Source organism: Condylura cristata, unplaced genomic scaffold (assembly GCF_000260355.1).
Source record: "Condylura cristata isolate star-nosed mole 26May11 unplaced genomic scaffold, ConCri1.0 scaffold00007, whole genome shotgun sequence".
NCBI classification, from domain to species: Eukaryota; Metazoa; Chordata; class Mammalia; order Eulipotyphla; family Talpidae; genus Condylura; species Condylura cristata.
The window spans coordinates 31,388,647-31,406,414 of record NW_004567108.1 but is presented as its reverse complement, the minus strand read 5'-3'; the positions used below and the strand labels follow the sequence as shown (position 1 = coordinate 31,406,414).

The following is a 17,768-nucleotide window of genomic DNA, read 5'->3' as shown; positions in this document are numbered from 1 at the left end:
TAAGAGCATATCTTTGTGAGATATTTATAAAGTTATAATATTTTTGGATTTGAAGGGGTATAACTTAATTTAAAGATAATATTCTTTCTGAATTGTAAAGATTTTAAGATATTATGATGGTAAGTATAATAGAGAAATAAATATAAAACTCCTTATCATGAACTTGAAATATTACTGATTTCTTTCTTATTGTGGATCGTATTTTCCCGTTATTTTATGTGTTTAGTAATTTTCATTATATACTGGTTACTATGATTTTTTTTTATTGCTGAGAATCTAGAATCTGTTGTCTTTTTAAATAGTTTTGTTCTGAAAAGCAGTGAGTGTTCTGACAAGTAAGCTGGATTCTGTTGCCTTTTATTTCGGGTAATTAGGGTGAGTCGCGACCTTTTTAGTGTTTTTCTCTGAATATCAGCTTTCTTATTGTGGTCTTTTACTCCATCAGCTGAAATTCTATTTTCTCCCAATATATAAAAAGTCTGGAATTTTTATTTCAGAACTCTGGGCATTAGTCTTTTTTCTGTTCTTTTTTTTTTTTTTTTTTGCCAGAATTTAGAGTCTTGCTGTGTTCATATGCAACTTTTATTATTCATCCAATAGCTTAAGGTGACTCTTTTGGGATTCATTTTTGTGTAGTAATCTCTTTTCTGGCACACTGCTCTGTACAATTCAGCTTTTTCAAACTATTATTTCTGTCTCATACTCGAGTGAAATCAAAGTGCCCTGCTTGGGTTCCATTTACCTCCTTGTGCCAAGGTCCGTAAAGTGTCACCAGTGAGAAAAAGTGTGATCCTGGTCTCACATCTTGTGTTTCCCTTCTTAGAGGAAACAGTCCTGCATTAAATTTTGGCTAGTGTTGAAAACCAATCATATTTTTGTGAGTAATTGAAAACATCTTTGACAGGAGTTTTGATAAAATTAAATACAGCTTTGTAAAAGTTTTTGTTGTTATTAAGATCAATTTTATATATTCATACTAATATTTCTACTATTTTAAATAAGTTAAACATGCTTATATATTAGCAGCGTATCAAATATAAATCACCCCAGCATGAAACATTAATGTAAACCACTTATAAAAACCCCATCCTGAGAAAGAGCAGCATGTTAAAATCACTTGTGTTCTGAAAGTGTTCTGAGAATGGTTCTGTTAAAGAAAGTTTGTTTTCTTAACATCTGATGTCCTCGGGTAACAAAATCAACATTCTTCTGTATGTAATAAAAATAGGTTTGGAAAAAGCAACAGGTGTTTTGGTAATAAAAACCTATTCATGGCTTAAATTGTTAGGGTGCACTGTTTTCTTTATTATAATTACTGAAACAAGAGATTTTGAAATTAATCTGCTGCTGTATAGACGTGGAGAAGGGAGTTTAGGAAGTGACCTTGTTGCTCTTTGGCTATCATGTTTACTGAACAACCTTACAACCTAAAGCTGGTAGACTTTAAAATAATTTATTGTTCAAAACAGATACATGTAACTACCAGAAATCTAGGAATGTATTTTTGTTATCTCACAGATATAACACATTCATAAATGTTGTGTAACGGAGAAGTTAAACATATTTCACTTTAACTGTGTAAAAATTTTTTCATGAATGTTAAAATACACCAGTTTATTTTCACATGATGTCTGTATTTAAAAGAAATGATGGATGTCCTAAAACTTGGATAACTGATTTTTTGTTTGGAAGACATTTTTAAATATACATTCAATCAGAGAAGAAATCAACAAATTAATTTTAGATAAAAATTCCGTAAAATTGCCTTTTTGATCTCTTGTTCTCCTCCCCTTTCTGGTTCTGTCTTCCTCCTTGACTTCTCCTTTTATTAAAAAAAAAATAATAATAATTTTGATCAAATATTACTGTTTCTTATTGTAATCTAATAAAATTCAATAAATTAAGGATAGGTCTCCTATCTTTACCTCAATAAGTTGAGGTAATGAGGGGGCTAGCAATTATCTCCTGAGAGATAATTTTTTACATCTTAGTTTATTTAGATACTTGACTTGACATACAGATTTTCTGTAACTCTAAAGGTATGACGTTGGGGTGTGTTCAGACTCTCCTCTTGCCCAACTTCGATAGCTAATGATTAAATTGTTAAGTTTTCTCATTCATACTATTTCTAGTTCCCTAAATTCAGGATTCAAGGCAATTATTTGACTGTCATATCGGTCTTGTTACATTTGCAGTCGAGGTCTAGCTTCTTAGCAAGGTCTTCAATTTAAATCTTGCCTGATTATATTTAATGTTAATATTATAAAAGTTTGTAACCTACAATACAGTGCTATGCTATATAAAACAGAAAAGCCTAAACTTTATAAAATTTCAGTTTGCCTCCTACACTTTTTTTATTTATTCATACAGAACTGAGGTACAGGCCAGAAATGCGGAGGGTGAGAGGATTCACCAGGGACAGAGTAGGGAGCAGAACAGGCCTATCGATGAAGTCCACTGCTGAGGGGAGCAGCGGGCAGGTCAGGAGAGGTCTGCCTAGCCATGTGGATCTCCTCCTGGGCAGGCAGGGATCGAACTCATGTGGAGGTGACTTAAGCTGCTTAGTGCAGTGCTTTAACCCTCTGCGCCACCAGAGGGTTAAAAAATACACTTTTTAAAAAATACATCAGTTGTCAAGAAAAGGAAGTTAATTTTTATCTATTGTTATCCCAGTGTGCCTACTGGATTATTACCCCTTTTTAGGCAGATATTTTGTCTATTAATTGCTTAAAAGGTAATTTTATAAGGGGCAATGTGTTTTTCATGATACTAAACATGTATTAGTTTGATGATAAGGAAGAATACATTGATCTAAATTTCTAGCTTTGTAATCTTGTGTCCTTAATATATCTTGAGGGAAAATTTCCTCATGAAATATATATATAACAGTGATGACTATCGCATAGTGCTATTGTAATTCAGGGAGTTAATCTAAATAGCATACATGAAATGTCTTAGGTATTTGTTATTACTTGTAATTATTTTATCCCTCTACTAAATGTCTTAAATTATTGTTATTTTCTTTTCTGTGTATGTGTATATCACATATTATCTTCATATATGAATAGTAGATGCAAATGATATGCATTTTGCTTTGATCAGAATGTTTGTTTCCCCTGGAATTCTTATGTTAAAATCATAATGCCCAGTGTGATGCATATAGAACTGGGGCCTGTGTGACATGATTGGGTCATCAGGGCAGACCCCTCATGAACGGGATTAGTATCATTATAAAAGAAGTCAGAAAAGCACCCTTGCCCCTTCTGTATATGAGGATACAGCAAGAAGTCAGTAATCTGTAACCTGAAAAGAGTCTCCACTGAAACAATTGATCTCATTCTTCTGTTCTTCAGAATTATGAGAACTATGTTTATAAACAACATTTCATAGACTACCCAGTTTGTGGTATTTTGCTACATTATCCCTAACAGACTAGGAAACATTCACATTTTCTTAAATAACATTATTTTAAGATTGTATTTGATTAGTTATGAAAACATGCATTTTTTAAAATAATCTCACTAAAACTTAGAAATGTGACCTTGTACAGTTGACTTTCTACTTTTCAAAGTATTTATTTTGGTATGCTTAATTTAAAATACAAAATGTCCTTATGTAAAGAACTAGTCTAACCCAATAATATTGGTGGTTAGGATATTTAGATCTAGAAAAGTTAAGTTTTTAGATAATCTATGAAATGACTTACCACACAGGAAACTTGGTCTTGTAATTAACACCTAATATACTTTTAGCTATTCTATGCTGACAGTACAGGATCTACAGATGAGGAAGATGTCTTTGCTATTCAAATAATTGAGCAGAATATATGACCAGTTGTCTCACACAATTAGAATGCAAAATTATGTGGTCGTTCTCCTTTCTGGTAGCTGTTCTATCATTACTTTTCTAATCAGGATGGAACTTAAAGTATTTATCCTTCCACATGCCTGTTTTGCTTAATCTGTGCTTCTCCCCAAAATCATTCTTATACAGCACTCTAGATTAATATTCATCAAACAATAAGAGTCAGCCTCAAAGGTAATATCTAAGGCAATATAGATATTCTTTCATTTTTGTTTTTATTCAATCAAAACCTAAACCAGAAGGTTAAGCAAAAATGTGCTAATTCTGGTTAAAAACAGTAACATTAGCTTTTAGCCAAAATGATTTACAATATCCATAATTTACCTTTTCCTCTGCATTTCAAATTGTTAAAATAAATCAGATGACAGCTACTTGTAGAGTACATTCAAACCACTTTCAGTAGACATCTGTAACAATAAGCATGATCTACACAAAATGTTACTCCCCTGTTGAATTCTCATTGATGGAGTCCCTGTTTCTTTTATCCTGGTGTTTTTTCTATCATGTTATTACCTTAAGCTTCTTTCAAATTATTTTTTTTTATATCTCTGGCCTTAGTTAGACACAACAATTCTCATATTTACTTAGTACATTTATAATTTTTAAATTTTCCTGTATGTATGTTTATACATATAGATCCATTTATTTATTTTTCTAGCTACACAAACAGTAACACAAATGCAGACTTTTTTTCTGCATCTGTACTTTCCCAGCTGTGTTATGACAACTTCCCTTGTGTAACTGTAGTTTTTGGCTGAGCTATCTGGTAGTCATTATTTATAAATAATATACTCCTTTGTACAAGGTTAGAATATCCTTCAGTAGTGCTTTTTAAATGCTGGCTCTAATTTATTGTGTTAAACTTTGGATTCATTTTCTTCATAATAAATATTATAGTCTTTTTAAGAAGTTATGTTTATGAATGTAAAAATCAAACTTTTGTTATTTTTAAGTTTGTATATAGCTAAATAAGCTTTGCTATCATAAGTTCTATTTGATTTAAGTGGGCTATTCTCGGTCAACAATATTTTGAGCACCTACAATATAACAGCAGGAATGGACTACTGCTAGAAATATCAGTTCATTATGAAATGATTATAAGTAAAAAATACATGACGGTCCATATAGAATTTACTTCACTAGAAAGACATTTATTTTCTAGTTTTCCCCTTTATATAAATGTAAATGCCTAAAGTTCACTTGCCTTTTATAATACTTTGTTGACTTTATTACTAAATATCTATGCAGAAGTTCATTTTTCAAATTTAAGTGATTGTAAAGTATACATAAAACTCTGTGAAGCCAACTCTACCATTATATCCCCACTACTCATTTCATGACTTATTAACCTTGAGAGATAGGAATCTGGACTTTCTAGTGATTTATGAATTATAGTGGAGTAGCATTACACACATAGTTAACTTAATCTTATTTCTCTGTATTTGCTAGACAAATAGAGATTTTATGAAAAAAAAGGAAAATTCTATTTCTGGATATCTACGATGATTTGCTCCTATTCCACTTAGTAGTTATGTCAACAAGTAGTGAATATGATAAACCCTGATGAGTTGTACCAGTGGGAAAATTTATAAATTTCTGTATGAGTAATATTCGAGGTTATTAATAAAGAAATATAAGCTCTTTATAGGTAGCCAAGCTAGTAAGTGATGTTGGCTTACTCAGTAAAGAAAAATTAATTGGGGACCATAGAGCCCTCAATTGAATTAATACATCTCCATGGAAGATTAAGATAATGATATTGAACTGGTAGAGCTAGATAGGTGAATCTTTCTGTTTAATCATAGTTTTGATGATTGAAAACTTTGTTATTTTCCTTTTGAATACAGTTTTCCTTCTAGGAGCTATATATTGTGGTATTCATTATCATATAATGTTATATATACCATGTGTTACTTATATAATGAGAAGTTAAAAGAATTTTCAAGGGTAGTGTTGATTGAATTGACATTACAGTTAGATTCAACTCTACTGTATTCCTTAGGAGACTCTAAAATAGTATTTTCCTACTTTATTTTTTTTAATTGTGGCTCATCCATTCCATCATATTACAGTAATAGGAGCAGAAAAAGATGGTATAGAGGCACAAAGAGGGGACATCTAACAGAGTCTTCTAAAGGTTTCTGACTCAGTGATACCTTAGCTGAGGCATGGAGGATGAGTGACTTCCAGTTGAGTAGTAGGTGGTAGAATGCTGTTTCTGGAAAAAGATCACATGTGCAAATTCTAGAAGTAGAGAGAGAGAAAGAATGACATAGCAGACAAAATTCAGTAAGACTAAAAGTAACTGAAACCAAAAAAAGAAGGTAATGGTTATTAAAGTATATTAGGGAGTTTTATTGTCTTCAAAGACAAGGCCGTGACTTGGTCAGATTTGCAATTGCAGAAAAGCTCTGCATGTTTGAATAAGTGTATTGTAATTTGAATCAATGAACTGTAATGGTTCGCCACTTATGAAAAGCTATCGCAGTAATTTAAGTAAGAGATTATGGAAGTACTGGGGATGGAGAGAATTATTCGACAGACTTAAGGACGTTTTTGGATGTGCTGATTGGATGTGCAAGGTGAACTTCTGTAAGTCACCAGGACAACTCCCAGTTTGGCTCTCGGCATCTTGTAGGATAAGTGGGATTATGAAGACTTTATTCTGAAACTGCACAGTACTAACACAGCATGTTGAAAATAAGAAGTCAACACATTGCTGACAGTGCTTGCTACCAGTGATTATGAAACTTGCTACACAAGCCTTGTAAATACATAGAGTATGCATTCATAATAAGCTAATGAATTTCCAAAATGTTATTCTTTTTGTTGAATTGATGCTTACAATATTTTGTCTACCTGTCTAATTTTAACTATTATAACAAGCAAATATGTAAAATATTTGCTTTAAAATGAAAATTACAAGGAATTTATTGAAAATGTATTAAAATTAATAAATAATACAAAGCACTGTATTATAAAGAAAAGCATGTGGATATTTGACAATGAAATTTTGGAAGAAAATTATTCTCATTTGGGCATGACATTCAACATAATACTAAAGTAAAAGTGCTTCACAACTACCTGAAATCACTTAGGTTTTCTTGTCAAATTCAGACAATATGATAATTTTTTTCAAGATTCAAGAGCTGGGATATAGGCCAGAGAATTGAGAGGATTCACCAGAGTGGGGAGGAGAACAGGCAGATCTACTAAAATACACTGTTAAGGGAGCAGCATGTGAGACAGGAGAGGTCTGCTGTACCATGTGGTTAGCTTCCTGACCTGTGATCTAACCTGAGCTGCAGTGGCTGTGGATAGCTTCATAGTGCTGACATAACTCCTTGTATCACAAGGGAGGCACTATGACAATCATTTGTTAAAAGCATAAATTATAAGATCATGGTATTTATTTATTTTTTTATGCTAACATAACTATTTGGCCAGATATCACACCTAATTTTATAAATAAAACCTCCATAGAAGAATATGATTTTCCATAGTAACTAAGTCAGGTTTATGCTTCTTCTGAAGTATGTTATTAATTTAATCTAATATTATCTCAGTTATTTGACCATTTGTCACAGAATTCTCCATAAGTCTTCTTGGTAGAAGTATTCCTTGTGGTTTGAAAGCCAGTTGGCAGATCTGCAAACCTCCTTATTCCACAGTTTTCAAAGAGAACTTCAGAAAATTAGCCTCATATTTGCCTCTTTACAAGCTGGCTAAGGTATATCAAAGAGACAGTAACTTTATTGTAAAGTGTGCCAAGAAGTACAGTAAATGTATCAGAACTATTTCACAATTTCTAAGATTAAAAAATAGTGAAAATTGAAGCAGAAAAGCTTACCAAGAGATAAATTCAGTCCAGTTGTTCTTCTTTCCCCTGTTTATGTTCAAAGAGCAAGTTTATTACCTAGATGAATTCTTCTCACCTACCTCACATACCAATAACTGTACCCTACTTCACATTCGACATTTTTGTCATGTTCTACTTTTAGCTTGGTAGGTAACCTAGTGATCTTGATCTAGTTCTAGCAAGTTAACCTTAGAGACATTGCAGATAATATGCTGGGAACACATTATTGAACAAAATATAATGATCTGCAAGATGTGCCTTATCGTTACTTTAAAAAGGTTGTAGATTCCATTTGTTTTGTGTATCCTTTTTGCCCCTCATTTCTACTAGTTCAATTAAATCCTTTATAAGCCCACAAAATGTATAGATTTTATTAAAGGTTGACCAAAATAAAAAAGAGTGAAATTTCAAAAAGCTTTAAATCTCTATGAAGGAAAAACTAAAAAATATCTCTAGCTCACAGAAGTCCTGATTCATGTACAACAATGAAAGCTTTATGTTGGCTCAAAACATTTGAAGATGTAGGTCATAGCAGAGGTGCCTTTCTAAAGCTGGTGAAAGCTAAAAAATTGTAGTTTTTTTTTTTCCCTGAAAACTTATTAACCATTAAAACTGCTCCCAAGGAATGTTGATATAAATTGAAGACCAGTGTTGCTCTTTCATAAGCTATCCCCCTCCAATCGATATTTTTTTTTATGTTAACTAGACTGACAGCAGCAGGCATACTTAATCAACTGTGGAGTTTTCAAAATAATTTTAAACAGTCATTTGCTATTAATTTCCTTATTAAGAATCTTTTTGTCAAACAACTAACATTTATTGAGGAGTTAATAGTTGTTAAAGACCATGCTGTTTGTCTTATACAAATAACAGGTAAAACAAACTCAGCTACTGCCTTCATAAATATTTTAACAAATGTGGTAAAATCCACTAGGAATCTTGTCCCTAGATCTACCCTTTACTTGCCATGTAAGAAAATATGTTGAACCTAATTTTTGACATTATTAAATGAAGTAAAAACTTTCATAATTCATTATATCAGAAACATTTATTACTCAGGTATTTGTGAAATGTATGTACACAAACAAAATCAAACTGAGATTTTTTTAAAAACTGAATTCAAAGATTTTTATAGACTATTTCTTAAATATTCTTAGAGACAGAAAAATTATATAATAAAAAGGGTAAGATAATGCCATGCTTTTCCAAATCAGAGTAATATAATTATCTATATTTCTATAAAATATTTTATATTTCTAATTTTCTGTATTTCTATATTTTTTATGAATACAGAAAACCCAGTCTTTGATGGCTATTTCTTGATACTTTACTCATTTATTTCAGAAATTTATACTTAATGTTTATGTCAATATTCATTTTGTTTTATTTCAAAGAATATAGAATATTGAGGCAAAAAACAAACCATAACCTAAAATACTACACTGACTATGTCAGAAAGTTTAAAACTTTGTTTCTTCCATCGGGGAAAACACCTAATAACCCATGAATTGGGCTACTTTATATCTCTGTAGTTTGTCTTACTGACAAGTATAATAATGTGAAAAAACAAACAAAACAAAAACATATAATTAATCACACCATACTTCAGTAAGCAGTATTGTGAAGTGACCTATCTTTATATAGTAAACTTTTAATCTGTCCAATCAAGTAAATACTGTCTTCTATCACCATTCATCAGATATCCCTATTTTTAAACATGTTTATCAGTTGCTACCCATTTTTCACAACTTTAATAACTGATGACCATCTTATGGGGGGACGTCAAGGATATAACCTATTAATCAGTAAGCAGCCACCAGGTAAACTGATAATTAATATCACACTTAAAAGTGTGTGTTTTTATGCACAGGCATATGAGCAAGAGCTCATGTGTGCATGCATATCTGTGTACACATACTTTTGCAAGTCTGTCTTTCTCACTCTCCTCTTTTTAACCAGCACAACTTAAAAAGTCAAAATTAGTAACAAATGCTTGTTGAGACTGGGTAACACAAAACTCATTACTGGAAATCCAATGTTCTCAATGTCAGAGTCAGAGTCACGAAAGATAAAATACATGCTTTAGCAGTATTCAAACATTAAAAAACAAATTGATGATGGATGCCCATGGGGATTACAACTGAGATGGAAAAAAACACAAAATGATGTAAAAATAAACTATTATATTATTTTTTAAAAATTGGATATGTTAAATATTGTTATACACCAAGAAAACAGCCCATTTAAAAAAAAAACTATTTCATAAAATTTTAATGGTAATCAACTTCTATAAGTCCTAAGAACTCAGAAAATATTTAATGGAGTGATTTTTATGTGTCTGGCATTACCCAGAAGATAGCATGTTTTCAAAAGTTTGTGATGGAGTTGGACATAACTTATAGCTATTTTCAAGAAAGCTGTAAGTCATATAAGCAAATATAAAGAAACTAATTTGACTGGTCTATGAAAGGCACTTTACATTTTTCAAATTAATCTGTGATGTTTCCATTTTTCTTTTTCATTATCAAATTCTAATTATAATCCGATTTCTTTCTTTTTTTTCTGGTATGGCTATTTCTCTTGAAAGCATAATTGTCAGTATGAGAATACTTTAAAATAGATTTCTGAAAAGAGAAAATTAAAGCACTAGCTCACTGTAAGAAAACTGACAAGAAATGATTGGGCTTTAAAATTTATTCTTAGGATGTTTCAGAGGGAAATAAAGCATCATGCCTGAACTGAAGCCATGCAATCACTCCTTCTGGTAGTTCCTTATATTTAAGCACAATATCCTTAGTTTGGACACACTTGTAATAGTTTAGCTCCTTTATGGCAGGGACTATGTTTCTCTTATTCACTGTTAAAGATGGACTAGCACAATCTTCATACATAATAATTCCCATATAGGCATTAGTAGATGAGTTCCATAGTAAAAACTTCTTATTTATTTTGAATTTCTGTAAAGTACAACATACTTCCAAATGAAGTCTAGGAAAAAGTCGAATCTGGAGATCCATAAATAAATAAGTTATGATAGGAACCAATAGGATAAGAGTTTAAATCTTCGTATTTCTCGTGTATTATGCAACTGGGTAATATGTTGGGGGGGTATAGTAAAATATAAGGCATAAGCTCTCACTATATGGTGTTCATAATCCCAGAGGAAAAGGAGCTATATATAAGAAAATAACAATGCAAGACAGTATGTGTAATATGAGTGGTTCTTAGTAAGCAAGAAATTGGAACTACAAAGGATGACTGAAATGAATTGGGCTGTGCTTGGAAAGAAAGCACACAGTTGAGCCCACAGAAGAGTCAAGGACCTTCAAAATAGAAAATTAAGAAACAAAATAGAAAGTGAAGGAATCCTGGAGCTCTTGGAATAGTTTATATATTGAGGTGGAAGTATATATGTCAGGTATGGCTAGAGAGGCAGGTGATTACTGTGGTGGGATTTGGTTTTTGTTTTTGTTTATTCATTCTAAATGATCCTCCAGAATAAATAAGAACATAAAACTCTTATACATACTTAAAAACTTATGAATACCATCAGCATCATCAGTTTATAGTACTAGTCTAATATTTTATATAGTTAACTACTTGACTTTTTTCTAGAATGTTGTCAACATACTCTTTGATAGCCTCATATAGAAAGAAAAATTTATTGCATTTTCTATATTGAAAAAGAATGCTGCTTATATGTACTAATGAAATAATTGACTTTTTAACAATCATTACAAATTTGGGGGGGGAAATACAACTTTTTGTTTTATCATTGGTACTATATTGTTAAAATGATCTAACATTTGGCATGCTATTTCACAGCTCTACTACACTTAGTTGAAATTATGCTTTTGTGTCCATGCAATCATGTGATTTTTTTTTAGCCAAACATCTCATGTTTATAAATGTATAAAATTTATATGTGTGTGTCTTGAACCACCAGGTATATTTCTGTTGAGAGTAGTAACTTATTTTTACTAGACAAACATAAAAATAAAATCTCATTAAGATGTTAATATTTTTTCCAAAACTAACTTCAAATTTGACACAATTTGGTTGGTATTTGAATGCAGAACTTTTATATTATTAAAATTTTACAAACTTTGGGAACCCACTAAGTTTTTTATTCTGATGTGGGAGTTTGCAAATAGCCCACATTTTTTTTTTTATGGTCCAGAGACCATGATCAGAACCTTGCTCATTCACTAATTTAATCTGTGAGCTCTGTGTAACAATTGCCTTGAATAATATGCTTTAGGACATTTTTGGTTTATTTGGTTTGGGAGTGGCTGGAGATAGGTATTTGTTTGTTTCTGGCTTGGTAGTGATGGTAATCTCCAATGGAGTTATGTAGATACCTTCTCCATGTGAAACTATATATGTTTCATGATAAGGAAAAAACTAGGCATGAGATAATGAAACCCTGATAAAACAAATTATAAACTTAATAATTTATAAGTATTGAGGTGTATGAGTTTAATGGCCAGAGACTCAAGTTTTACCAGGTATTTTAACTCGTGGGATTTATACAAATTGCTGATGGTTTAGCCAACAATATTATCATTTAGGGAAACCAGTACTCTGTTGCTGTCATGTCTGACCTGCCACTGCTAGGTGCCTGTGGTTCACCTGTCAGAGCAGAAGAGTATGGCCTTTTTATGGAACCACCTTTCCAAATAACAAGTCCTTTGTAAAGATGCCTTGTTTTCTGGATGCAGTGAACTTAATGAGCACTTAAAGTCATCCTGTCATCTTGCCAGTCATGGCTTACCTGTAGTAAGTTTCTTGACAATATTTCTTTTCTTTCCTTTTTAAAAATGCCTGAAAATGGATGCCAGTCACTGTCATGATAATCTAATGACACTTAAAAACTGGGAATCCTGTGGGTGGAGTCTTGGGGGGGGGGGAACTGTTCCCAGTCAATATCAAATTCATACTCTTATGCCTGGATTTAAGTTTCTAGATGTGTTTAACCTATCTCTTCTTTTATTCTTTTCCCTTTTCTGTTGCCCAATCCCATTTCTTGCATCTCCCTCACTCATAAACCCTTGCTCCATTCCTACTCATTACCTTTGTATTACATTTGTCATTCTTTTTCAACTGTACTCAAGCCCTTCCTCATATCTAAGATGAGTATGTATAACAACCTTAAGGTGAATTAATTTTTTTTCTCAAGCCTTAAAAGTGAAAAGTTGAGTTGTCATACTTAATAATATGAAAAGTTATGGACAATAGACATTTTGGAAGAGTATGTATTGGACTTTCTCTGATGTAGCTCATTCATACCCCATCTGTTGTGTATAAAGCAATTTTGCTTGTTTGGAAAAGTTAAATCATTGCTGAAAGCATCCTGTGTCAGAACTGAAATGATATATCCAACATTGCAAGCAAGTGGAATAATGAGAGGACTGACCCAATGCTAGCAAAAGTAGACAGAAGTGGAGTTATTTGAAAATTGATGAATGCTTGAAATCCCATATTTTAATACATAGATGCTAAGTATTAGTTTAGCAGAACACCTCAATTTCCTGGCTTCTGGCACTGCGGGATGAAGAGGAAATGATGGGCTCAGATGTTTTCCCTTTTGCTAACGATATTATCAAAATTATCAAAACTTTATTTTGAAGGTATATGTAAATATATTGAGAATTGATACAATATAATTTACTATTATTGCAATAGTGAAGGGAAAATGGTTTCCCATGGTTCAAACACAAACCAATAAAGATGTATTCTATTGAAACACTATTTTTTTTCTGATATGTTAACCCTTTTTTCCATTGACAGTGTTATAAAGAGGCTATACTTAAGTTACATTTAATTGCCATAATAAACAAAAACGGTATAGTGAATTGACTGGTAACACGAGATCATATGTGACTCTTAGCTCTTTTAGTAAATAATGATAGCCATCTGACACTTTGGTTAATTTTGTTCCTAAGCAAGTATGTACTTGGTTATGTGATTAAGTAAACTTAGGTGAGATCTCACTTGGTAAGAAATCACAAAACTGAAGGTTTTAAAAATGTCAAATCCTTCAGCTTGTATGCATTTGGAGAAATATCCTTTCTATCCCCAATACTTTGTTAGGAGTTAATTAAAAAAATGTATAAGAAATCATTGGCACTTTCTAAACAGCTTTAGAAAATAAAATAAGCTTTGAAGGATATTCAATTAACATTTTAAAAAAAAGATTTATTTATTTTATTCATACAGAACTGGGGTACAGGCCAGAGATGTGGAGGGTGAGAAGATTCACCAGGGACAGAGTGGGGAGCAGAACAGGCAGATTGATGAAGTACACTGCTGAGGGGAGCAGCAGGCGGGTCAGGAGCGGTCTGCCACGCCATGTGGATATCCTCCAGGGCAGGCGGGGCTCGAACTCATGAGGAAGTGGCTTAAGCTTCTTAGTGCAGGGCTTTAACCCACTGTGCCACCAGGGAGGGCCCTCAATTAACATTTGATAAAGGGATAATTTTCCCACTGAGAACAAATATTTTTCAATTTTCAAAATAACAAAATATAAAATCAGAGTCTGTGTGATTTGGGAAAGCCTTGATTTCTTCATAAATAAAAAAATGGAAGTAGTAATCATTATTTTTTCTACCAGACACTTTTTTTTAGAAGTGATTCTTAGGCACTGCTTTCTGTTTCTAGTATTGCAACATCAAGTTATACTTATAAAACATCTGGGAAATTTGTTGCCCAAGAAAAGCAAAAGCCATTTTGATCAAATCATTCTGTGTTTACAATATGGTTTATCTTCTATTGAAATTAAAGTATTATACACTAACTTTGGTTCTAGTTCATCAAATCTACATACTTTTTCAAAGTTTTGTTATATTTTCATTATGTTACTATATATGGCTGCTAAAGCTGCAAGTTGCTTTACCTAAAAATTACATGTGTAATTTTACCTGGTCTCATTTTTATGTCAATTTATTTTAGCTACTTTAAGAGATGATTCTATTATTTCGAATCCTGATGTCACTGATATTGCACCAAGCAGAAAGAGGAGGCAGCGGATGCAAAAAAATCTTGGGACAGGACCAAAAATGGCTTCTCAGGAACATCAACTTCAAGAAAAGGAAAAGTAAGTAACTTTATTCTTTGGAAAGTAGTGGCATAATATATCAAAAATCTAATATATAACTTTTATTTTTTTGTTTTTGAATTTACATAAGACTTTTAAAGAGCAAAAGTGTAACTTTGGTATTGTAAGATATTTTCTTTGGTATTTGGCTAATTCCTATTAAGATTTAAAGCAGAAATAGTAAAAATAGACAAAATGTGTTGCTGTGGCTTTTATAGATTAATTAGAAATGACATGTAGAATACTGAAAGTATTAGAATCCCAACATGTGTTCAGTAAAGTGTTTCAGTTGAATTTACTGCTTTAAAGAAACCCGTATGGCATTCAAATTAGCTTCTGGTTTGGTTATACCTGATCTTTTTTCAAGTAAAATGTCTCTGTTTAGTCCTTCTTTTACATTTTGAAATTATATACTTTCCTATCATTCTTTATTCTTCTTCCTATCAAACTATGTTCCTTCAATATGCATTTCAGTTTAGTTGTAATAACCTGTTAAGTTGAAACAGTTATCATTTAATTAACACAAAAACAGTGTACATGTATAAGGAATATTACCAGTTGAAGATAAAATGAATATGCAAACTATTTGTAAGATTGGATATATGGGAATGCTCAGAGAACTTTTTCTCTAAATTTTCATTAATTTGGTAGCATCATTAAACAGTATTTTGTGACAGTATTACAGATAAGTGTACACTGAGGATCCTTGGACAATTCTGAGGCCAAATGTGGTGATCCACAAAAGTCATCCTTCAACTTTCTCTCCATGTGAGGAAGGATTTTCTTCTAATATTTCAATTAAAGCAACATGTCAAAGGCAGATACTAATGATAGTTTCATTCAATTCCGCCATCAAACAGATTTGCAAAATTGTAAAACATTGCTCTTACTCGATTTGAGGGGTAGAACATATGACTTTTCATAAGGAATATACTGGGCTTTTGTTACTTTAAAGTGAATCAGTACAATGTATTGATTTTTCTCAATTTTATTTTTGAATATGGCAAATATAGTACATTTAAACAAAAACTCGAGAATTACAGTAATTTTCAAAAGTGTAAAGTCCATCAGAGAAGATGTGAACCTCTTCCACGATTCTGTTATAAACCAGTGTTGCCTCAGTAAAGAAAAAACATTGTAAAGGAGTCCTGGGAGCAAAAGTCTTGGAATTCTGTTATTGACAATGAGACTGCTAAGACAGACAGAAACCATCCTTTCTGAGGACTAACAACCCTGATGGGAGGAAATGTTGGGAATTTTTGTATAAAAATAAGTATTGTATACTTAATATGGGAGTTGTTCTTATTTGCCTGTTTAGAGTTGGGTTTTTAGTCTTGCCAAAGTCAACTTGATCCACTTGCTCTTGAAAATACTATCTATACTATGTGTTTGTCACTAGATAGCATATATGAAAACCCAGTGTGCCCTCAGTTCTTACTGCTTCATTTGTCATCTAAATTTGGTCATTAGCTCTTAACCTTGTCTTTATAAAATTCGTGGTATTAGTAATCTATTTTGAATAATAAGCCAAAAATAGTTTGCAACATTAGAGTAGCCAAAGTATTCCTATGGAAAAAAATAAATTGCAAGTAGATTGAAATATTGAGAAAAGTCTGTACTTCATTCAGTCAATCTATAAGCAGTGAATAATATTATTAAGTACCAGACATAATACTGAATGCTGAGGATTGAGGAGAGTAGAAAATAAAAACAGGCCTTGTCCTCATGGGCCTTTTGGTAAAATTCATTTTTCTCTGGTAAAGATCTTAAGAGTCTGAGAAAGAAAAAATATTTGGCTTTATGTTGGAGAACATGTTTCCAGGTGCAATGTCTGCATGTAATAGGAATGGAAGGAAAATGAAGAGTGGAAGTATGATGACACCTAGGACTCCTAAAGGCCTCAATCCAGTTGTGCAAGCCCAGTTGTGCAACCCTTGTTAACAATTCAGCCTTTTCCCATGTAGATACGGTATTTCTGTTTCTCATATATACCTTTTGATGCACTTTTTAACTCTTTTTAAGAGTTACCAAAATACAGATTGACCAGAAAATTCTAATATATAACAATTTTGCATCTTCTAGATAGAATCATTTAAAATGATATAAAGCCATTGGACTTCAATTCTTTTTTCTTTACGTTAAATTTCAAACTGCATAATGTTGTGCAATTTTGTAATCCCCATAATAAAACTTTCATTCTTTTGAAACACAGGAAAACTAGAAAATTGAAAACATACTGAAACTTGTGTTGCATGTGTTAACAGTCAGGAGGTGCAAAACTGTGCTGCCATTTAGTCTCTTTTTGCTAAATATACTTTTTAAAAATAGTGTTTAGGTCTTTGATGATTCCCACTGTTAGTAAGATGCTTAAGTCCTTGAGTATGATGTATAGATAAATAGTCATTACAGAATTGATGTGTAAGTATTCCACACAGTGGAATTGTGGATTGTGCACACAGTGGATTGTGCATGGGGAATACCTATGCTGTCAAATAACGTCAACACTGTTATTATTCAACACAACCATATGCCATCTATACTTGCTACTAACACTCTTGTATCACTTGAAGTTATGATTTGTAGAAATGTTTGGTATGACTTTTAAATTTCATGGTTTAAAGTGAAATAGCTGACAAAAGCTACAGAGGTCGTGAAATTACTTCATATTTATGGGCTTTATTAACATCAGGTAAAATACTGGAAACAAGCTCATCTAATATTTCCGTACATATATAATGGTACAATATGTATCTAAATGAAATAGCACTATATTTGAACTTTATCAGGCACTTAATTTTTTTAATTTATTAAGTTCATAGTTTCCATCATTTACACTTTGAAATCTATGATTCCCATCCTGAGGTGTTGCTAACCACAGTTCTCTCAACCAATGAAGCATCTGTAGATCTTTGTGCTCATTCCCCACATTGTTCTCACCTTCCACCCCAC

At 32.1% G+C, this 17,768-nt stretch overlaps 1 protein-coding gene across 1 annotated transcript in view; it reads left to right on the top strand.

The window, feature by feature from the left end:
- XRCC4 (X-ray repair complementing defective repair in Chinese hamster cells 4) overlaps nucleotides 1-17,768 on the top strand; it is a 167,746-nt gene that overhangs the window by 84,556 nt on the left and 65,422 nt on the right. Inside the window, exon 7 of the mRNA XM_012721759.1 lies at nucleotides 14,675-14,819. Within this exon, the coding sequence (XP_012577213.1) occupies nucleotides 14,675-14,819 (145 nt within the window). The remainder of the gene's footprint in view (nucleotides 1-14,674; nucleotides 14,820-17,768) is intronic.